We start from the raw sequence: 24,342 nt of genomic DNA on the forward strand, positions 1-24,342 counted from the left end.
AAAAGTTTGGATGTTGCCACACATACCTACTTGTTAACAAAATTAAGAAAGTTTCCTTTAAAATTATTCATAAATATTATCCTGCCAACCACTATATGGAGAAGTTTAAGGAAAACATCAACTCAAATTGCTCCTTTTGTAATGACTTTATTCATGTAAGAAAACTGTGGCAAGACATCAGTAGATTTATAATTGAACACATTTATGAAGATCTTACACTATTGTGGAGAGATGTACTGCTTGGATTCTTTACCCACGATAGAAATAAGCTGAAATATTTTATGTAATTAATTTCATTATTATTTTGGCCAAATTTCATATTCACAAATGTAAATTTACAAACAATTAATTTTTTCTTACCTTACAAAAATAAATTGAACTGTATTTTAAGACAATTAAATACTCTAACAAAAAAGCTGTTAGAATAAGTGTATGTATGTCCCTTAAAGTCCTTGTGTAATGTGATATTGTACCCCCTAGCCCAATTGTCCATTGTATATTATTCATATATACTTGTGTTCACACAAGAACGTCCTGTATTCTGGATAAGAGCGTCTGCTAAATGACTTAAATGTAAATGTAAATGTATTAATTTGTTGTTAATTTTAAAAAAGCAACAAAAGTTCCTTCTGATCCGCAGAAGTACAACAAATAAAATCAAGCCCACCTCTCGTGATCCTCACAGCCTTCACGTTACCAATCACTTTCTCCACCAATTTAGATAGCTCAAATTGATTCTTCAAGAAGATTTTTGGACAATACACTAATTGTCCTTGATTCTACCGCCATTAGATTCACAAGCCGCTTGAGCTTCCGCTTCCGCCATCTTTCCCGCCACCATCAAATTTGGCAGGCTGTTGGCAATTTGGCCAAACTTCCGACTCCTGGTGCATACGTACATCCTCTCCCTCGATTTTATTTGTTGACTTCCGGCTACTTTCAGTGTACCACTCAAACGCTGACTTGCATGTTCTTCCATAGAGAGTAGTGTGCGCACGCGCCTGAAGTAGAAGCATCATTTTGTGGAAACTCCGTTTGTAGGTAAGATCAAATAAACATAATCGTTACTGTGTCGTTAATTAAACATTACATGTAAATGGAGAGAAAGATGATGTGCGAAATAATCTTATTTTTATATTGTTAGTACGTTTATTTTTGTGAAGCGAACCTAATAGTAGCTATGTCAGCCAGCCACGTCGCAAGGTACGGGAGAGTTTGGTTGATCATGTTGTTAATGTCCAGAATATTAATTCCCTGACAACTATGATGGCTGGCTAGCTGCTAACCCACCACCAACTGGATTTAGCTACGCACTTGGTTTGAAAACTATAGGTAAGTACGGAACGTAAGCTGTTTTGAACATATAGGGTTTTGGTCATCATAACTTGGAACTGCGTGTTTTGTCTCGCTGAAGAAAATGTACAAACCAATTGACTTGCGTCAGTGTTCAAGCCTGGCTTGAAATGGTTCAACAGTCGAAGTAGCGTCTTATTGGAGAAGTGTCCAAAGTAAATTGCTTTCAAGGTAACTTCTATTAAAAACCACTGAACACGAATTAATCTAATCAAAATACTGAATATGCCCATTTTAGTCGTTTGTTTGATCCAAACAATGGTTTGTTTGATTTTTGGCCCATCCCTAAATGTAATAAACTATCGCAAAGTCATTGTTGCGAGGACTTTGGCATCAAATGTACATATTAGTCATTTAGCAGACACTCTTATCCAGAGCGACTTACCGTAGTGAGTGTATACGTTTTCGTACTTTTATCCTGGCAAATTCCACCTTTTCTACAGGTCATGTCATGCATGATGGTCTTTATTTTCTTGGTCCACGTCAGATGCATGTTAGTAGCACGTACGTCAGAGGTACACACTGTGAGTAGGTGGCTTCTAACCAATGATGTAGCACAAAGGCGAGCAGGCCTTTCTAATCGACCTGGCCCGGGTATCCTGGAAGGATATTGACCTCATCCCAGTAGAGAGTGACCTCATCCCAGTCAGTAGAGGATGCCTGGTTGTTCTTTAAGCGCTTTCCTAAACATTTTAAATAAGCATACCCCTTTCAAAAAAATACTGTACAAGCAGTCATTTGAATCCTGCAGCACTAATTCAAAAAGTTTTGGGACACTGTGAAGTCCATGGAGAATAAGAGCACCTCCTCCCAGCTGCCCACTGCACTGAGGCTAGGAAACACTGTCACCAATGATAAATCCACTATAATCGAGAATTTCAATAAGCATTTCTCTACGGCTGGCCATGCTTTCCACCTGGCTACCCCAACCCCGGCCAACAGCTCTGCACCCCCCCGCAGCAACTGTTTTTTTTTTCTGCTCTTTTGCAAACCAGTATCTCTACTTGCACATCTATCACTCTAGTGTTAATTGCTAAATTGTTATTACTTTGCCACTATGGCCTATTTATTGCCTTGCCTCCTTACTTCATTTGCACACACTGTATACAGATTTTTCTATTGTGTTATTGACTGTACGTCTGCTTATCCCATGTGTAACTCTGTGTTGTTTTTGTCACACTGCTTTGCTTTATCTTGGCCAGCTCGCCGTTGTAAATGAGAACTAAGGTGAAATAAAATTTAAAAAATACATCAGAGGTACACAATGTATTTATTAGGGACACCCATTAGCTGCTGCTGAGGCATCAGCTACTCTTTCTGGGGTCCAAACATATTAAGGCACTTACATATAAAACAAAAGATACATTACATCGTATAACATTATTACACCACTACATATTTACAATACAAGATGTATAATACCACCATACAACAATATTACAACGTAGGTGTGTGTGGAGTAGGTGTACTAGAGCTTGTGTGTGTCTGTACCTTTTTGTGTGTGTCTCTTCACAGGCCCAGCTGTTCCATAAGGTGTATTTTTACCAGTTTTTTTTATTTATTTATTTGATTCTACTGCTTGCATCAGTTACCTGATGTGGAATATAGTTCCATGTAGTCATGGCTCTATGTAGTACTGTGCGCTTCCCATAGTCTGTTCTGGACTCTGGTGGCATGTCTTGTGGGTTATGAATGGGTGTCCGAGCTGTGTGCTAGTAGTTTAAACAGACAGCGTGGTACATTCAGCTTGTACACTTCTTACAAAAACAAGTAGTGATGAATTAGGTGGCTTCAAACCAGCAATGTATCATTTGCTTCTAACAGATGGGATGAGTCTCTTTGCCTTTAGCCATGTTTGCCTTTTAAATGACCTCTACCACTTCGAGGGAGTGGTTCTCCTTGGCTACAATGCATGCCTATCAAAATTATTTTGTTGTAGTCTGACACGTCAGGAAAAGTAGTAATAGCAAGCTTTGTCCATTGCTTAAAAGGATCAGCGCACAAGTTACAAGTCATTCGCATACGGGCCATTTTTCGTAGACACCTGAGTAACTTCATTGCATAGTTACTACAGTTCATCTCGCTTAATCATGTTTAGACATCTTAATGAAATAATAGGCCTACTCTTGGCTTTCCAGAAATATATCGAATGCCAGGAGTTTTCCCTCACCACTATACTCAGTTTGCACTCCCTCCATTTTGTCTCCACACAAACTGTCCGCAATTGTCCGTTGTGGGCTTTATGTCCAGCCTCCATTACTGCTGACCTCGCAGATTCTATTACAAAGTAATGTATCGGTAAAAATAAATAATATCAACCGCAACTTGAATTGCCTGACAGAGCAAAGAGAAGAAAACAATCACACCATCATCGCTGTAGCCCAGGAGCTTTCCAGCGGCCCTGCTCTACTTGTCTCTTCTAGAACCAGCATGGTTAGGCTATTTGGTCAATTGCACTGTGTGTACCTCTAACCACACCTTACTTCCTCCCTCACCCTCTTGTGCGTTGTGCACCAACTCACCCTTTTGTTTTCTGTTCATGTAAGGATATCCCATCAAGTTCCCAAAAGTACCGCTTTCAAGTCCCCGAAAGAAATTGTTGTTGATAAATGGTAGCGTTTATTCTAGTGTTTATGTTGCTAGAGTCTATTTTAGAATGGCCAGAGAGTAGCAGTCAATCCCAGAGTGCGCCGGGTGACTGGTCTCTGTGTGTTGGGCAGAGCGGAGTGTTCGTGAATAGATCAGCCAAGCTTTTCAGAAACTGCTGGCCTGGCTGTCATGTGCAGTGAGAGGGGAAGTGTGAATTGTGTATACGTGCCTTAATGTGTGTGTGTGTGTGTGTGTTTTAGTGATCGAGGGAGCGGTGATGTGAGTGAATATACTGGGTCTCTCACATAGACTTCTATATTGCATTCCAGCTCAGAACACATGGGCCTAGAGACTATTAACGCTAGGCGTTTATGTCAATTAGGAAAAAGGGCTGAAAATGACTTTTTCTTTTCAAAGTATCCGCGGTTCTACTAAGGTGGCTTTGTAGTCTTCTAGCCTAAGTGTCCAAAATGTAGCCTAGCGTAGGGCTAACTGGAAGGCCAGTGGAGCGATTTTGGGGAGCATAAAGAATTCTGGGGGATGAAGGAAGTTTGGGTGACTGATGGCGGAAGGGGGGTCCAGGGAACAAGGCCTTGTGGAGAAAGTACAACTTCACTTCTCTCTGTTGGTAAGGCCTGAAACTGCTAGCCATATCCTTTGGGGAAGGCTTTGTTTCTCAAGATTTAACTTTTGGTCTTGTTGTCTTTCCTCTTAAGTCGCTTTAATCCACATTCAACATTTTGTTGTGACTCCATGATTAGCCTGAAGCCTGTTTTATCGGTCTTCTAGATTCTGATAGGCTAGTCCTTCACCTGTCGAAATCCTATTGTCAACACTGGCCCGTCAGAATAAAAGTAGAACAGCCCAATTGCCTCAATTAATGCTCGTTTCTCCTGTTTTGTTTGTTATTTGGGCCTAGTTTTGTTATAGTGCCTAGTTTTTGTGGAGAGTCTTCAAAGCTTATATGCAAATCACGGAGTGGTTTTCATTCAAAAGTAGTAGCTTGATCATAATTCAGTCTTGTTAAATATGTGATCACTTCCAATAGAGGTTACTACAAAATGCAGAAACAAATATTTTATTAGCCTTGGGGCTAGGCCTAGGCTATGGGATTTGTTTAACTGAGTCATAGAATCCTCATTTTAATTCTCATGTTGTGGTTTGTCAAAGCGTGTATGCTGAAAATGCTTTTTGGACCTCATGGCTTTCTCTACAATGTTACTAATCAGTTTGCCAGTATGGATTTGACTAAAGGACACTCTTGGACACAACTCAAAATGTAGCCTAAGCTACAGTGCCTTCAGAATGTATTCACAGCCCTTGACTTTTCCACATTTCTGTTGTGTTACAGCCTGAATTTAAAAGTTACACCCGTAATATAAAAGTGGAAATATGTTTGACATTTTTACAAATTCATAAAAAATGAAAAGCTGAACTTGCTTGTCAATAAGCATTCAACCCCTTTTGTTATGGCAAGCATAAATAAGTTCAGGAGTAACAATGTGCTTAACAAGTCAGATAATGAGTTGCATGGACTCACTCTGTGTGCAATAATAGTGTTTATCATTTTTTTGAATGACATACAATTATCTGTAAGGTCCCTCAGTCGAGCAGTGAATTTCAAACAGATTCAAACACAAGGGAGGTTTTCCAATGCCTCACAAAGGGCACCTATTGGTAGATGGGTAAAAAAAAATACACAGACATTGAATATCCCTTTGAGCATGGTGAAGTTATTATACTTTGGACGGTGTATAAAAACACCCAGTCAGTACAAAGATGCAGGCGACCTTCTTAAATGGTTGCCGGAGAGGAAGGAAACCGCTCAGGGATTTCACCATGATGCCAATGGTGACTTTTTTAAAACAGTTTAGAGTCTTGTGGCTGTAGTAGGAGAACTGAGGAAGGATGAACATTTTAGTTACTCCACAAACTAACCTAATGACAGTGAAAAGAAGGAAGCATGTACAGAGTAAATCTATTCTGAAACATGTATCCTGTTTACAACAAGGTACTAAAGGAATACTGCAAGAAATGTGACAAAACTATTTACTTTTTGTCCTGAATACAAAGTGATATGTTTGGGGCAATCCAATATAACACATTAGAGTACCACTCTCCATATTTTCAAGCATAGCAGTGGCTGCATTATGTTATTTGTATGCTTGTTAATCGTTAAGGTCTGGGGAGTTTTTCAGGATAAAAAAGAAACTAAATGGTGCTAAGCACAGGCAAAAGCCTAGAGGAAAATCTGGTTTAGTCTGCTTTCCACCAGACACTGGAAGATTTAATTCACCTTTCAGCAGGACAATAACCTGAAACACAAAGCCAAATCTACACTGGAGTTGCATACCAAGAAGACGGTGAATGTTCCTGAATGGCCTACTTACAGTTTTGACTTAAATCTACTTGAAAGTCTATGGCAAGACCTGAAAATGGTTGTCTAGCAATGATCAACAACCAATTTGACAGAGCTTGAAGAATAATGGGCAAATGTTGCACTATCCAGGTGTGGAAAGCTCTTAGAGGCTGACCCAGAAAGACTCACAGCTGTAATCGCTCCCAAAGGAGCTTCTACAATGTATTGACTCAGGGGTGTGAATACTTATGTAAATTAAATCTCTGTATTCATTTTCTTATAAATTTGCAAACATTTCTAAAAACATTGTTTCACTTTCTCATTATGGGGTATTGTGTGTAGATGGGTGAGACAAAAATATATACATTTAATACTGAATTCAGGCTGTAACCCAACAATATGTTGAATAAGTCAAGGGGTATGAATACTTTCTGAAGTCACTAAGTCTGATTACATGTTGTCAGAAATAATTGATGTAATCCCATCTTTTCTTATTAGGCAGAGGTAAGCTGTTTTACAGGGAATTTCATGCAAGTAGGCTACCAGGAGTACCAAAACATCTCTCAATATTGATTTGTTCTCTGTAGGCCTAGAGTCTATTACACTGTTACAACCCCAGACCCGTCTTAGTGACAAAACAGCATAGAAAATTTATGAAACACCATAAATAGGAACTCCATATAAGGTAGGTCAATGCATCATCATGAGTAGTTAAAGGAAATTACATCACCATATTGTTTTGTTGGGTGTGTAATGATGGACCTTGATCTTCCTCAGAGCAGTGGATCTTTAACTTATAATAATTAATCAACACTCTCACATATTCCAAGGGTCAAGAAAGCTTGTTTAAAACACTTAGGTTAGCTGCTTGGCATCTCGGTTTAGCGTGACAAGATTTTAGAGTGGACATGATCCTGGTAAGGTAAATGTATGTTGTATTCTGCCAACAAACTTGGATAGCCTACTAGGCTGTATTATTATTAGGTATTGTAAAAAGTTGATTGTATGGTAGTCCAGCTCGATTATTGTGTTTTGATTTAACCGGGTAAAAGCACATGGGAAGAAACAACAGGTGAAAGAAATATGGCAGTAGCCCACAGGGGAGTGTAGCTTATAGGGAGGAAGAGAGAAGAGTATATTCTACCTTGTTATTGAACGATGACAAATTGCATTGATATTGTTTGCCTTTCACGAGGTCTCAAAACATGTTACACAATTTGCAGTCGGAGCCTGGACTAGGCCTTATGTATTCTCAATTCAAGAACATTGATTGGTAGAGAATTGCGTAAACGTTGGACAAGAATTTCCCCTTGACCCACTTTCTCTTCCACTCCCCCCCCTCCACCCTCCTCTCTTTCTCTCCTGCTCTATCTCTCCCTCCACCTCCAGTCCCAGACCATGAACTACGTGGGGCAGCTGGCAGAGTCGGTGTTTGTGACGGTGAAGGAGCTGTACCGGGGCCTGAACCCGGCCACCCTCACGGGGGGCATCGATGTCATCGTGGTGCGCCAGCCCGACGGCAGCCTCCAGTGCTCGCCGTTCCACGTGCGCTTCGGCAAGCTGGGGGTGCTGCGCTCCAAAGAAAAAGTGGTGAGTATGGCGAGTACGGAAAAGGAGAAGACTGGAGTGTGTGTGGTGTAGCCTACACCTGATGGGTGCATGTACAGTGCCTTCAGAAAGTGTTCACACACCGTGACCTTTTTCCACATTTTGTTGTGTTACAGCCTGAATTTAAAATGGATTAAATTTAGATGTTTTTTTTGTCAGTGGCCTACACGCAATACCCCATAATGTCAAAGTGTAATCATGTTTTTAGACATTTTTATAAATGAAGAGCTGAAATGTCTTGAGTAAATAAGTATTCAATCCCTTTTTTATGGCAAGCCTAAATCAGTTCAGGAGTAAAAAATCTGCTTAACAAGTCACATAAGTTACATGGACTCTGTGTGCAATAATAGTGTTTAAAATATTTTTTTTGAATGACATACAATACACACACACACTATCTGTAAGGTCCTTCAGTTGAACAGGTGCCACAAAGAGGGACTTGGGAAAATTGTAGTTGGCTCAGAACAGGGCAGCACGGCTGGCCCTTAAAAGTTTACGGAGAGCTAACATTAATGACATGCATGTCAGTCTCTCACAGCTCAAAGTGGAAGAGGGATTGACTTCCTCATTACTTGTTTTTGTAAGAGGTGTTGACAGGTACCGAGCTGTCTGTTTTTTTAAATACTAGCACACAGCTCGGACACCCATGCATACCCCACAAGACATGCCACCAGAGGTCTCTTCACAGTCCCCAAGTCCAGAACAGACGATGGGAGGCACACAGTACTACATGGAACTCTATTCCACATCAGCTAACTGATGTAAGCAGTATAATCAGATTAAAAACCCTATGAAAATACACCTTATGAAACAGTGGGGCCTGTTGGGCATTGAATATCCCTTTGAGCAAGGTGAAGATATTAATTACACTTTGGATGATGTGTCAATACACCCAGTCAGTACAAAGATGCATGTGCCCTTCCTAACTTAGTTGCCGGAGAGGAAGGAAACCCCTCAGGAGTTTCACCATGAGGCCAATGGTGACTTAGTTAGAGTTTAATGGCTGTGATAGGGGAGAACTGAGGATGGATCACCAACATTGTAGTTACTCCACAATATTAACCTAAATGACAGCGTGAAAAGATGGACGCCTGTACAGAAGAATAAAAATATTCCAAAACATGCATCCTGTTAGTAATAAGGCACTAAAGTAAAACTGCAAAAACTGTGGCAAAGAATGGACTTTGGCCTAAATACAAAGCATTATGTTTGGGGCAAATCCATGACTACAGCATGTTATGGGTATGCTTGTCATCGGCAAGGACTAGGGAGTTTTTTTTTTTAGGATAAAAAGAAATAGAATCGAGCTAAGCACAGGCTAAATCCTAGAGGAAAATCTGGTTGTCTGCTTTCCAATAGACACTGGGAGGCAAATTCACCCTTCAACAGGACAAGAACCTAAAACACAAGGTCAAATATGCGCTGGAGTTGCTTACCAAGACGACATTGAATGTTCCTGAGAGGCCTAGTTACAGTTTTGACTTAAATCGGCTTAAATCTTTGGGAAGACTTAAATGGCTGTCTAGCAATGATCAACAATCAACTTCACAGAGCTTGAAGAATGTTTTAAAAATAATAATGTGCAAATATTGTACAATCCAGGTGTGCCAAGCTCTTAGACTAAACCAGAAAGACTCACAGCTGTAATCGCTGCCAAAAGTGATTTTTTTTAAATATTTTTTTACGTGTTGACTCGGGTGTGTGAATACTTATGTAAATGAGATATTTCTGTATTTCATTTTCCCCAAAAATTCTACAATTTCTAAAAACATGTTTTCACTTTGTCATTATGGGATGTTATGTGTAGATGGGTGAGAAAACAAATACATTTTAATAAATGTTGAATTCAGCCTGTAACACAACTAAATGTGAAGTTTGTCAAGGGGTATGAATACTTTCTGAAGGCACTGTATGTAAGCGGATAAATACACATACAGATGATCGACATACCCTCTCACAAACATACCCTTTTTCACGCTCTCTCTTAAACACACACACACACACACACACATTGACTGTGACTGTGTTGCAGGTGGACATTGAGATCAATGGGGAGCCAGTTTACCTGCAAATGAAGCTGGGGGACAACGGAGAAGCTTTTTTTGTGGAGGAAAATGAGGATTTTGAGGTTTGTCCAATTAAAAAATATATATATATTTGATCCTATAGGTCTGTTCATTAGTGGAGGTGAACCTCTTTTTGTAGACGTGTTAAGCTAATAGGATAGGTGATGTAGCCTGTTATGTTTATTCTTTGGCTTATTGACAATGTACAATGCCTATCATAAGCATTCACCCTCCCCCCCTTGGAACTCTTCACATTTTATTGTCACAAAGTGGGATTATAATGTGTTTACTTGTCATTTTTGGTCAATGGTTTACACCAAATACTGTAATGTCAAGGTGGAGGAATAATTATCTAACATTTGTTAAAGATGAATGAAAAATAAAGCACTAATATACCTTGATTAGATAAGTGTTCACCCCCATAGTCAATACATGTTAGAATCACCTTTGACAGCAATACACAGCTGTGTGTCTTATTAGGTTAATTGTTATGATTGTCGTTAGAGCAGTTTTCAAGTCTTGCATTAGATTTTCAAGACGATTTTTAAGTCAAAGCTGGAAGTAGGCCACTCAAGAATATTCGATGTCTTCTTGGTAAATAACTCCAGTGTAGATTTGGCCTTGTGTTGTACGTTATTGTCCTGCTGAAAGGTGAATTCCTGTCCCAGTGTCTGGTGTAAATCAGACTGAGGAAAGTTTTCCTCTACAATTTTGCTTGTGCTTAGGTCCATTTATTTTATCCTGAAAAACTCCCCGGTCTTTGCCAATGTCAAGCATACCCATACCATGATGCAGATACCACCATGCTTGAAAAGGAGGCAGTTACTCAGTGAAGTGTTGAGTTGGATTTGCCCTAAACATAAGGCTTTGTATTTAGGCTCAAAATGATATTTTTTGTATTATTACATTAGTGCCTTGTTAAATACAGGATGCATGTTTTGGAATATTTGTATTCTGTTTTATTATTATTGTATCATTTTCTTGTGGAGTCACAGTAATGTCCCATGACAGCCATTGAACTAAAGTCACCAATGGGCTCATGGTGACATACGTGAGCAGTTCCCTTCCTGTCCTTCAGTTCAGAAGGACGACTGTATCTTTGTGTCTGGGTGGTTTAATACATCATCCACAGCCAAATTATTAACTTGACCATCCTTAAAGAGATATTCAATGTCTGATTTCTTCCCTTTCAGTCAGTCACTCGGCATAACATACTATGGGGAGTCAACAACCAATCAAATTCACCTGAAGAAAAAAAAGAAAAAAACATGCCCAATGGGCCAATGAATTCAGAGCCAGCCCTGGGAAGCCCCGCCTGCCTGTCTGTCACACCGGGGCTTGCATTCATTTCCTCAATTCTTCAGCTCGCCTGAAGGAGAACATGTCACTCAATTTACTAACATTTCAAACACACGGACTACTAGATTTGGCTCCGACTTAGGTGTCTTAGTGGGGAGCGAGTACTCGTCCCCTAGATGTTTTGTGTCTTGGTATTCGTTTTTGTGTTTGCTAAAAGCTAACTACTTTCTGCTTTGCTTGTGTAGCTAACGCTTCCTTGTTTGGGCAGGATTTGTTTTTGCCAAAAGCCTACCACTTCTGCTCTGCTTGTGTAGCCAGTGCTTCCTTGCTTGAGTAAGATGGCCAGTTGTAAGAGCTCAAAAAGGCTAACCAGACAGATTTGAACCTCTGACCATGCCCAAAGGCATGTGGTGTGCAAGTGCTGTCTTGTTTGCCTGGGGTGGAACCAGTTCATGTGACCGGTGTCAGCGTACAAGAGTCTGAACTCTGTCGGTGACTTCTTAGGAAAATTGGCTTTACTGGAGAAGGCTCTCTCTTTTAAAAGAAAAAACAGTGTACGACGATATCAGGGTTGCCTGAGATGGGGGGGAGAAGGTCTGTTTGTCGGAGTTGTTCCCCACCTGTCATGCAGGGGACTGGTGTTCAATTCCCAGATGGGCATCCCAACTAGGCTTGGGCGATACCCCGGTATACGGTATAAATGGTATATTTCGTAATACCGATACTAGGATTTTCAATAACCTCCTCCTGCACAGAGCCCTGACCTCAACCCAATCGAACACCTTTGGGATGAATTGGAACCCCGACTGCGAGCCAGGCCTAATCGCCCAACATCAGTGTCCGAACTAATGCTCTTGTGGCTGAATGGAAGCAAGTCCCTGCAGCAAAGCCTTCCCAGAAGAGTGGAAACTGTTATAGCAGCAAAGGGGAACCAACTACAAAATAATGCCCATGCATTTGTAATGAGACGTTCGACGAGCAGGTGTCCACATACATTTGGTCATGTAGTGTATTTCAGTCCCACTTTGTCATGCAACAAAATGTGAAAGAATCCAAGGGGGGGGGTGGTGAATACTTATGATACCCACTGTATGTGTAGCCTCGTACATTAACACAACTCATTTGTATTTTAGTTGTGTCTTAATTTTTTTCCCCTTCATCCTCAGTCCAGAGTGCCAGCCCACCTCTGCACGTCGCCCATCCTCATCGAGCTCCCAGAGGGGGCCGAGGAGACCTTCGAAGGCCCCCCCACTTCCGGTAGCGCACGCAGGAAAAAGCGGCGGCGCAAACGCATACGCTCCGACTCCCACCTAAGGGATGATGGCAGCTCCTCGTCCGATGAGAGGGAGAGAGAGCGGGAGCAGACAGAACAGGAGAGCCCTTCCAAAGAGGAGCTCACCACACCCATGCTCGCCAGGTCAATGTCAACTCCTGTTGAAAACCTTAATTCTATTGGTTAAGAATGACTATTCTATTGGATTCATTGTGCTGGCCAATCTAAATCAAAACACCAAGTGTTAGGTGAAAAAGACAAATACATTTAACCCAGGTCCTATTGTTAGATATAGCATTCGGTATATGGCTTTGAATGATCAGATTTTCTGTTCTGATATATCCTGTGGCTGGCTCTTTTGTCTCCCTAACAGTAAGTCGGTGTACTTCTCGTTGTCTGAGCAACCGTATGAACAGTTGGGGGCCGTGCAGACCAGGGACGTACACCCTCACTCCGAGGGAGAGTGGTCCCCCTCAGAGAGCAGGTCAGACAAATTACCAGCTAAGCCTTATGTATTGGTTTTCCACTGGTGTAATTTATTATTTTGACCTCTCACTTAGAAACGTGACCTGTGGATTGCACATTTTGACACATTTTGACTTGGGGCACCAGTGCCTCTCAGATAATCCATCGAATGGCACACATGGTTACATCTAAATCGTTGTTTCCAGTCCGGTGCACTCAGGCTGCCAAACCGTTTTACCGAGGTATAACACATTTTCGCTTGTTTGAAGAGTGGTACATAAATTGAGGAAAATAATGCAAGCACCGGTGTTACAGCTTTAGGAAGGCAGGGCTTCTGAGGGCGGGGTCTGCAATGTATTCTTTCTAGCGCAGTTTCGCAAGACGCTTTTAAGAGTCCACACAAATGAATCATCATAAGTAAGGAACTATGATAAAAAATGTTTGCCAAAGGAAATATATTATTTGCAGAATGGATCAGATGAGATGGGAGCAAAAAATGATGCGTCACACCTAAAATGTTCCTATTCACTAAATAAATGAATAGGAACATTTTATCATTTTTTTTATTCCATGGAGGTGTGCTTCAGTTTTTAAAAAGGTTGGAAGCCACTGCTTGGGAACCACTGCTCTAAGGGGCTGTTTACTGGAGATTAAAAGGACAATCCACCCAAAACCACTAATTCCTGTACAGTGTTAAATAACACAATGTGATAACAATATTTTTTGTGAAGAAATGCTTCACTTTGTCGTTATACAACATTTACACTAATAATAGGGGTCGTTATACAAAAATATATGACATGATTTCTTTATCACTACCCCTTCCTATGTCCCCCATACATACAGTACAGTCAACTTTGGACACCTACTTATTCCAGGGTTTTTCTTAATTTGTACTATTTCCTACGTTGTAGAATAATAGTGACGACATCAAAACTATGAAATAACACATATGGAATCATGTAATAACCAAATAAAGTGTTAAACAAATAAAAATATATTTGAAATTCTACTAAGTAGCCACCCTTTGCCTTGATGACATCTTTGCACACTCTTGGCATTCTCTTAACCAGCTTCTTGAGGTAGTCACTTGGAAAGAATTTCAATTAACAGGTGTGCCTTGTTGAAAGTTAATTTGTGGAATTTCTTTCCTTAATGCGTTTGAGCCAATCAGGTGTGTTGTGACAAGGTAGGGTTGGTATACAGAAAATAGCCCTATTTGGTAAAAGACCAAGTCCATATTATGGAAAGAACAGCTCAAATAAGCAAAGAGAAACTACAGTTAGTGATTTATTTAGAATTCAAGGCACACTTAAGCAGCATGGCTACCACACCATTCTGCAGCGATACGCAATCCCATCTGGTGTGCGCTTAGTGGGACTATCATTTGCTTATCAACAGGACAATGACTCAAAACACACTTCCAGACTGTGTAAGGGCTATTTGACCAAGGAGAGTGATGGAGTGCAGAATCAGATGACCTGGTCTCTACAATCACCTGACCTCAACCCAAATAAAATGGTTTCGAATGAGTTGGACCGCAGAGTGAAGGAAAAGAAGCCAACAAGTGCTCAGCATATGTGGGAACTCCTTCAAAACTGTTGGAAAGGCATTCATCAGGAAGCTGGTTGAGACGATGCCAAGAGTGTACAAAGCTGTCATCAAGGCAAAGGGTGGCTATTTGAAGAATCTCAAATATATTTAGATTTGTTTAACACATTTTTTTGGTTACTACATGATTCCATATGTGTTATTTCATAGTATTGATGTCTTCGCTATTATTGTACAATGTAGTAACCATAAAGGAAATACCCTTGAATGAGTAGGTGTCCAAACTTTTGACTGGTACTGTACATCTGTAAGGTCCCTGAGTCGAGTATTGAATTTCAAGCACAGATTCAACTACAAAGACCAGGGAGCTTTTCGAAAGTGTATTATTCAACCCAGAAACAACAAAGATAGTCATGCTTTTGAACTGAGCTGTTGGACAGGGAGGTAACTGCTCAAGAATGTCACCATGAGGCCGATGGTGTTTGTAAAACCGCTTCAGAGTTCAATTACTGTGAAGGGAGAACTGAGGATGGATCAACCACCTTGTAGTTACTCCACAATAATGACCGAAATGAAAGAGGTGAAAAGAAGAATACAAATATTCCAAAACATGTATCCTTTATAGAACAGGGCACTAAATACTGCAAAAAAAACACAGCAAAGGAATACACGTTTTGTCTTAATTTCAAAGCCTGATGTTTGGGGCATATCCAACACATCACTGAGTAACTGCCTCCTTATTTTTAAGCATGGTGGAGGCTGCATGGTATGGGTATGCTTGGCATCGGCAAAGACAGACACTTTTAGGATAAAAAGAAACGAGACAGAGCTAAGCACTGGCAAAATCCTAGAGGAAAACCTGCGTCAGTCTGCTTTACACCAGACACTGGGCGATAAATTCACCATTCAGAAGGACAATAACTTACAACACAAGGCTAGCTAGTAACGTTAGCATATCATACATGAACCTTTACCACTCATGCAAGTATTTAAAGTACAGTTTCAGCATTTTTAAAGTTACTTGAGATCAAACCAGGCTTCATTATACTGTAGGAGGTAAATGCAAAATTGCGACTGAAATGTTGATAATCCCCTGGTGAGTTGATCAGCTTCTTGCTGCAGGCTTCTTGCTTGGATGGTGGCTCAAAGCAGCCAAGGGGTGAAAACACCCTTTTTAACACTAGAACTGCTAAAGAAGTCATACCAAACTGTATTTGTCACATGCGCCAAATACAGCAAGTGTACAGTCGTGGCCAAAAGTTTTGAGAATGACACAAATATTAATTTTCACAAAGTCTGCTGCCTCAGTTTGTATGATGGCAATTTGCATTTACTCCAGAATGTTATGAAGTGATCAGATGAATTGCAATTAATTACAAAGACCCTCTTTGCCATGCAAATGAACTGAATCCCCAAAAAACATTTCCATTACATTTCAGCCCTGCCACAAAAGGACCAGCTGACATAATGTCAGTGATTCTCTCATTAACACAGGTGTGAGTGTTGATGAGGACAAGGCTGGAGATCACTCTGTCATGCTGATTGAGTTTGAATAACAGACTGGAAGGAATCATTGTTCTTCCTCTGTCAACCTTGGTTACCTGCAAGGAAACACGTGCCGTCATCATTGCTTTGCACAAAAAGGGCTTCACAGGCAAGGATATTGCTGCTAGTAAGATTGCACCTAAATCAACCATTTATCGGATCATCAAGAACTTCAAGGAGAGTGGTTCAAATGTTGTGAAGAAGGCTTCAGGGCGCTCAAAGTCCAGCAAGCGCCAGGACCATCTCCTAAAGTTGAACCAGCTGCGGTATCGGGGCACCACCAGTACAGAGCTTGCTCAGGAATGGCAGCAGGCAGGTGTGAGTGCATCTGCACGCACAGTGAGGTGAAGACTTTTGGAGGATGGCCTGGTGTCAAGAAGTGCAGCAAAGAAGCCACTTCTCTCCAGGGACAGACTGATATTCTGCAAAAAGGTACAGGGATTGGACTGCTGAGGACTGGGGTAAAGTCATTTTCTCTGAATCCAGTTTCCAATTGTTTGGGGCATCCGAAAAAAAGCTTGTCCGGAGAAGACAAGGTGAGCGCTACCATCAATCCTGTGTAATGCCGACAGTAAAGCATCTTAAGACCATTCATGTGTGGGGTTGCTTCTCAGCCAAGGGAGTGGGCTCACTCACGATTATGCCTAAGAACACAGCCATGAATAAAGAAGGGTACCAACACATCCTCCGAGAGCAACTTCTCCCAACCATCCAGGAACAGTTTGGTGACGAACAATGCCTTTTCCAGCATGATGGAGCACCTTGCCATAAGGCAAAAGTGATAACTAAGTGGCTCAGGGAACAAAACATCGATATTTTGGGTCCATGAACAGGAAACTCCCCAGACCTTAATCCCATTGAGAACTTGTGGTCAATCCTCAAGTGCCGGGTGTACAAACAAAACCCCACAAATTCTGACAAACTCCAAGCATTGATTATGCAAGAATGGCCTGCCATCAGTCAGGATGTGGCCCCGAAGTTAATTGACAGCATGCCAGGGCGGATTGCAGAGGTCTTGTAAAACAAGGGCCAACACTGCAAATATTGACTCTTTGCATCAACTTCATGTAATTGTCAATAAAAGCCTTTGACACAAATGCTTGTAATTATACTTCAGTATTCCCATAGTAACATCTGACAAATATCTAAAGACACTGAAGCAGCAAACTTTGTGGAAATTAATATTTGTCATTCTCAAAATGTAAAATTTTGAAATAAAAAAATAAAAAAACTTTTTGACTGCTCATGAATTTATTTTATTACTCTGCCACTTTTAAGACCTGGAGTTATAACCAGTTTTAGGAGGGAATGTCATTATTTTAACGGTCCCCCCCCCGTTGCCCCTCTTTCTCCGACAGTATAGCCCTCTCTGCTCATTCTCCTGACATTGAAAGGTGCAGTGCCCAGTGTATAGTTCCCTCGAAACTGACTTTAAACTATACCGAAAATAATTTCACACATACAACAACAGATGAAGTAAAGTGTGAATATGTGAGTTGAGGGAACGAACAATGCATAATTATGTAATCACCGATTTGTGACTGATGAACAGTGCGGGCCATCGTATTGTAATATTCTAATTATCATCTCAAAATGGTATGTACCCTATATCAGTTCACCAAATCCAAGCAGTCTTATCCGACTACGCTTGCCTACTTGGAGTAGAGAATGAGAACATGTATAACTTACAATGGCAAGAAGACCCAGATGAATGGATGCACATGCTGTGTTAGTGTTGCTACAAAATCTGAATGAAAATGACTGTGATGGTGGGGAAGAAATGAGTCATGACATCTCTGATTTTATTTTTCTGATTCTGAGCCTCAACCAATACCTACACCTCCAAGGCCTATACGCAAAAAAAAACAGAACGGTACGCACTGAGCAGGTGCCCAAATGAAAAGTTTCGACGGGAGAGGGGAAGGGACGACACCGGTTAGATAGAACAAGCCGGTGACAATGCTACAGGTCCATTATCAGCACAAAATGAAATCACTGAGAGAGCGGGCCCTACATCTCAAGAAAAAAAACTACCATCGGTAACGCCCTCAGCAGCTTCCGTTGTTTATTTGACATGGACATGCTACAGCACAGGGACTGTGGCTGAGGCACACAGGGATCAAGGAGACACTGCCTGGGATCTGTCTGTTAATGAGCTGGAAGCTTTCATTTCATTCCTGTATGTCCGTGGAGCATTCGGTGGAAAGAGTGTACCTAAACTATGGAGGGCTTCTGGTCAGACATGTATGGGATACCTTTCTTTGGAGAAACCATGTCACGGGATGGCTTCAAAAGAGATCACGCGTTGCCTCAGTTTTGATGACAAAGAACAGTTGAACAAAGAATTGATTGAACAGTTGAATGTTTTTAAATATAGCCAACAGCGACATAAACTAATGAAAATACTATTTTATTTTAAACGGGGGAAAAATTGTATTCTGTTACCTAACACCATGAGTACAACCAAATTATTATTTTAGCGATAGCATATATGAAATGTATTAATTACACTGAGAATGTTGCAGTCAGAATGACTGCTCGTTAGCTTGAAGGGGGGTCCCTCGAGGCCCAGCGGTTCTAGTGTTAAAGATGCGGCAACAATTTCAGAATGTAACTCAATAAACAAGTCTCAAATATAATGAAAAATGTCAATACATTTCAGCTGTTTCAAAAATATTGCTCTGCTATTAGTATTTTTACTATATGAATGTTCGGCTTAACGAGACAATTATTTTTACACTGCGCTGCTAAGAGGGGAGCAACTATCTGGCAAGTGCTGTGTGCGACCTCCGGAGGTAGCGTTTGAGACGTCAGAAATACAGGAATCTGACATTTCTAATTTAGGCTAATCTGTGTCCAAGAAAGCACATTTTCTCTCTTTCACCCTCTCTCTGCGTCTGTCCCCCTCATTCTCTCTCAAGTTGTTGAACTCTCTCTGTTCTTGTCACTTTTTTCCCTACTGTCTTTCTCCCGCTCTCTTAAAATAGGAAAAGCACACATCTGAGGTTACTTGTTGCAGGTGCGTGGGAATTATATGATAATTCAATAGGAAAAAAATTACCTGCAAACTGCGCTTGCCGGTGTCAATTATGTTTATTTAGCTTATGTATGCATTAGAGGTTGACCGATTTTAATCGGAATCGGACGATTTTCAAGTTTTCATGACAATCGGAAATCGGTATTTTTGGACATCGATTTGGCCTATTTATTTATTTTTATTTTTAACAACTTTATTTATCTAGGCAAGTCAGTTAAGGACACATTCTTATTTTCAATGAAGGCCTAGGAACGGTGGGTTAACTGCCTTGTTCAGGGGCAGAACGACAGATTTTTCATTTTCAATCTTGCAACCTTATGGTTAACTAGTCCAACGCTCTAACCACCTGCCTTACATTGCACTCCACGAGGAGCCTGCCTGTTATGAGAATGCAGTAAGAAGCCAAGGTAAGTTGCTAGCGAGCATTAAACTTATAAAAAAACAATCAATCATAATCACTATTTAACTACACATGGTTGATGATATTACTAGTTTATCTAGCGTGTCCTGCGTTGCATATAATCGATGCGGTGCGCATTCGCGGAAAAGGACTGTCGTTGCTCCAACGTGTACCTAACCATAAACATCAATGCCTCTTAAAATCAATACACAGAAGTATATTTTTTTAAACCTGCATATTTAGTTAAAAGAAATCCATGTTAGCAGGCAATATTAAACAAGGGGAATTGTGTCACTACTTGTGTTCATTGCACGCAGAGTCAGGGTATATGCAACAGTTTGGGCCGCCTGGCTCATTGTGAACTAATTTGCCAGAATTTTGTGTAATTATGACATGACATTGAAGGTTGTGCAATGTAACAGAAATATTTAGACTTATGGATGCCACCCGTTAGATAAAATACGGTATAGAGAGAAATAGTCCTATAATAACTACAACCTAAAACTTCTTACCTGGGAATATTGAAGACTCATGTTAAAAGGAACCACCAGCTTTCATATGTTCTCATGTTCTGAGCAAGGAACTTAATTAAACGTTAGCTTTTTTACATGGCACATATTGCACTTTTACTTTCTTCTCCAAAATTTAGATTTTGCATTATTTAAACCAAATTGAACAACAGCTAAATTGATTTTATTGATGTATTATATTAAGTTTAAATAAGTATTGTTGTAATTGTCATTATTACAAACACATTTAAATCGTCCGATTTTAATCGGTATCGACTTTTTTGGTCCTCCAATAATCGGTATCGGCGTTGAAAAATCATAATCGGTCGACCTCTAGTATGCATGGCCTTTTTAGAGCTTCTCTCTTTCTCTCGCTCTTTTTATCTTCTCTGTCTCCCTCTCATTCTCTTTTAGTTTCTCTCTCTCTCTCTGAAGAACAGTTTCTTTGTCTCTTCTGTTTCAATCCCTCCTTCTATTAATGAAGCCTCTCTGTATCTAGTGTGTTCTATAGTCGTCCTTCCTCCCCCAAGAGTGACTCCGAGCTGCTGGTGAAGCCTCAGGAGTCTTCAGGGCCTCAGATGCAGTGGAACTGGGGTGGCTTTCCAAAGGTATGATATAACAGGGCGTACAGGTGTCATAAGTTGATGTAGAAAGTTTGTACTGAAGAAATTCATAACTACACTGCTTTGTTTTACCTGCTCCCTCTAGATGTGTTTGGCGGAGAGGGGGACGGTGGAGGTGCAGCGCATCTCCCCTGGCATCCACTGCTCGGACAGCTCCCACTTCCGCACCATCCAGTGGCAGGACTCCTTCGACATGGGCCAGGAGCCCGGTTTCAGCTGTGGCCGAACGAACAGTAGCGTGACGGTGGTGGTCAGGCCCAAGCCCAGGACCGGACCAGCGGTCCCACCCACAGAGAGTTCCCCCATAGACCTGGAGAGAACCTCCAGCCCACATCACCCCACCGCAGAGCCACTGACTTTAGCATCATTAGCGATGGCTAGCATAGACTCTTCCCAGGCCCCAGGGCATACAAAAATGCAGCCCCAAGTAGAGACCCTGCAGGCAGGGGAGGAGGGAGCCAAGGAGTCTGCATCCAACCTTGAGCTGAAAGAAGCAAGAACCTCCCTGGCTAACATAGTTAGCATTGCTAATGTAGGAAATGCTGATAGCCTAGCTAGCGAAGGAAGCATAGGCGATGTTGAATGTGTAGCTAACACAGTTAGCCTAATTGAAAACGACTGCATAGACACACACATCCCATCCAAAAAAGGTAGCAAAGCCGGCACAACCAGCACAGACAGGCTAGCTAGCAACAGCATAGCTACTTTAGCAAACACTACTAGCTTACCTGACGCTGCTAGCTTAGCCAATGCAGCTAGTTTAGCCTGTGTAGCAGGTCCCAACATTATCACAGAGTCTCTCGATAGGATAGAACACCCAGACCAGCACAGTGCCTTACCAGAATCCAATGGACAGGGGTTTGCAGAAGGAGTTATCGTGAGTGAGGGCAACAGCGGGATCAAGCCCTGCACCGAGGGAGGGGAGGAGATGGAGATCACATCTGTTATGACAGACAGAGCCACAGAGGACTCCCTGACCAATCAGGCTGCGGAGAGTATTGGAGTGGCAGACATGGGAGCCACTGAGGCTCTGGGGGAGGAGCATTCTGGCTCAGCAGTAACAATGGGCAAAGCAGAGCACAGAGACAAGAAGAAAGGTGAGAACTCTGGGAGAAACAGATCTACCCATACTCAATTCCAAATGAACACCTAGTCTCACTCCCTAAACCCTAGGCACTTATCCCTTAGATCTGCAGGGATTTTATGGGTATAAGCATTATGTTAATAGATTGAAGAGTATTTGTGTTGTTTTTGACCTGACTTTGAATTGTGTGGTGGTTCTCTGTGCTCAGTCTCTGTGCTGCTGTGCTTTGTGAACACAGGTAAACGCAGTCAGCACCTAGGACCCTCCGACATCTACCTGGACGACCTGTCTAACCTTGACCCAGTGGTCGCAGCGCTCTACTTCCCGCCTAAAGGGTAAAGGGCTCCCTGCTCTGATTTCTTTCTTTCCACCCTCCCTCAATGTAATCAGTGTTCATACATGATAGGTGAGAGCACAGATTAATTGCTCTTAATTTTTCATACCACTTTTTATTTTTTTTACATTATGTTTTGGTGTCTCCTGGGGTTAAATATTAATGGAGGTCAACAGGCAATAGATTTCATAATATGCAGCCCAAAATATGTCACCTTTCCCCTACTCTGTCTCGATATGACCCAAGTTCCTAGTTGGCATGCCTTCCGCAATCCACACTTACTCAGTGTCAAGGATGACACAAATGGATGAACTCTGTGTGGATAATGTAGAAGGATGCATTCCCTAAACTGATCATGAGAAATGTTATCTTATCTTAGGCTTGACTTTGTCCTCACAAGGCAGGTCACACTGCTAGGGACTCGACTTAAGATATCAGAGTGTTTTTCAAAGTTCTAAATATCAGAGTAAGAAATTGACGGACTCTATAAATGCTCCAACCAAGTTTATTTACCCCGAAGAGTTGAACAGACGAAGAACATATTCATACAAGCACTGATATTTAACCCTTTCTCCTACGCTGAGCCCCTCCTTACACATCTGAACAGCCAATACACCTCTGTTGATATCCAGAAGATTAGTGATATATTCTTCCTCACTTCATCTAACCTGACCTCTGCCCAAATTCCTCACTCCTCCCCAACTCAGGCAGTCATTGTGATTGGTACCAGACTGTTTCTCTTCTCCTCCCATAGGATCCCTGATGGCTAACAATAACATATCCTGACATAATGTAAACGTTATACATTACCCTTTCTCCCTTGGTGAAATGAATAAGTCTATTTCATGAATTCTTAAGTCGAGAAATCAGAACCCATCAAAGTCTTATTGATCCCACTGTTAAATACCAATCGGATCTCAGTCACTCATTCTATTTACAGTCAATTCCTGGGACTGTTTTCATAAAGTGTCTCAGAGTAGGAGTGCTGATCTATGGTCCATTTGAACTTTTTAATCATAATGAACAAGATCACATGGAAAAAAGTATGTGTTATGGCTTTACATCCCCTGCTATAATGTGGATAATCAGGAATTCCCCAGGGTAGCTGTTTAGGCCTCTTGCTGCTTTTAAATTTTTACTAACGACATGCCACTGACTTTACTCAAAGCCAGAGTATCTATGTATGCGGATGACTCAACACTATACACGTCAGCTACTACAGCGACTGAAATGACTGCAACACTCAACGAAGAGCTGCAGTTAGTTTCAGAGTGGGTGGCAAGCAATAAGTTAGTCCTAAATATTTCTAAAACTAAAAGCATTGTATTTGGAACAAAACACTCACTAAACCCTAAACCTCAACTAAATCTTGTAATAAATTATGGAAATTGAGCAAGTTGAGATGACTAAACTGCTTGGAGTAACCTTAGATTGTAAACTGTCATGGTCAAAACATATTGATGCATAGTAGCTAAGATGGGGAGAAGTCTGTCTATAATAAAGCGAAGCTCTGCCTTAACAACACTATCAACAAGGCAGTTCCTACAGGCCCTAGTTTTGTCGCACCTTGACTACTGTTCAGTCGTGTGGTCAGGTGCCACAAAAAAGGACTTAGATAAATTGCAATTGGCTCAGAGCAGGGCAGCACGGCTGACCCTTGGATGTACACAGAGAGCTACTATTAATAATATGCATGTCAATCTCTCCTGGCTGAAAGTGGAGGAGAGATTGACTTCATCACTACTTGTATTTATGAGAGGTATTGACATGTTGAATGCACCAAGCTGTCTGTCTATACTACTGGCACACAGCTCGGACACCCATGCATACCCCACAAGACATGCCACAAGAGGTCTCTTCACAGTTACCAAGTCCAGAACAGACTATGGGAGGCACACAGTACTACATAGTACCATGACTACATGGAACTCTATTCTACATCAGGTAACTGACGCAATCAGTAAAATTTGATTTTTAAAAAAACAGATAAAAAAACACCTTATGGAACAGCAGAGACTGTGAAGCAAGAAACATAGGCACACACACACGATAACATACGCACTATACATACACATTTATTTAGTACTGTAGATATGTGGTAGGGGTCTGAGGGCACACAGTGTGTTGTGAAACCTGTGAATGTATTGTAATGTTTTTTAAAAAAGTATTAACTGCCTTAATTTTGCTGGACCCCAGATAGAATGGGGACCCATAATAAATACATGAACAAGAGGGACCCCGATCCTT

The 24,342-nt window shown here is 41.2% G+C and overlaps 1 protein-coding gene across 2 annotated transcripts in view; it reads left to right on the forward strand.

Annotated features, from left to right (window-relative positions):
* Positions 1 to 932: 932 nt before the first annotated feature.
* LOC129841504 (phosphatidate phosphatase LPIN3-like) overlaps positions 933 to 24,342 on the forward strand; it is a 35,909-nt gene continuing 12,499 nt past the window's right edge. Inside the window, exons 1-8 of one of the 2 annotated variants that reach the window (XM_055909800.1) lie at positions 933 to 1,041; positions 7,691 to 7,891; positions 9,942 to 10,037; positions 12,441 to 12,691; positions 12,921 to 13,031; positions 20,554 to 20,662; positions 20,763 to 21,774; positions 22,000 to 22,096. In XM_055909800.1, the coding sequence (XP_055765775.1) occupies positions 7,700 to 7,891; positions 9,942 to 10,037; positions 12,441 to 12,691; positions 12,921 to 13,031; positions 20,554 to 20,662; positions 20,763 to 21,774; positions 22,000 to 22,096 (1,868 nt within the window). In that variant the 5' untranslated portion in view covers positions 933 to 1,041; positions 7,691 to 7,699. Of the gene's footprint in view, positions 1,042 to 1,062; positions 1,333 to 7,690; positions 7,892 to 9,941; positions 10,038 to 12,440; positions 12,692 to 12,920; positions 13,032 to 20,553; positions 20,663 to 20,762; positions 21,775 to 21,999; positions 22,097 to 24,342 lie in introns of those variants that run through there. The other variant, XM_055909808.1, reaches the window with a different exon arrangement.

Source organism: Salvelinus fontinalis, chromosome 3, assembly GCF_029448725.1.
Source record: "Salvelinus fontinalis isolate EN_2023a chromosome 3, ASM2944872v1, whole genome shotgun sequence".
Taxonomy (NCBI): domain Eukaryota; kingdom Metazoa; phylum Chordata; class Actinopteri; order Salmoniformes; family Salmonidae; genus Salvelinus; species Salvelinus fontinalis.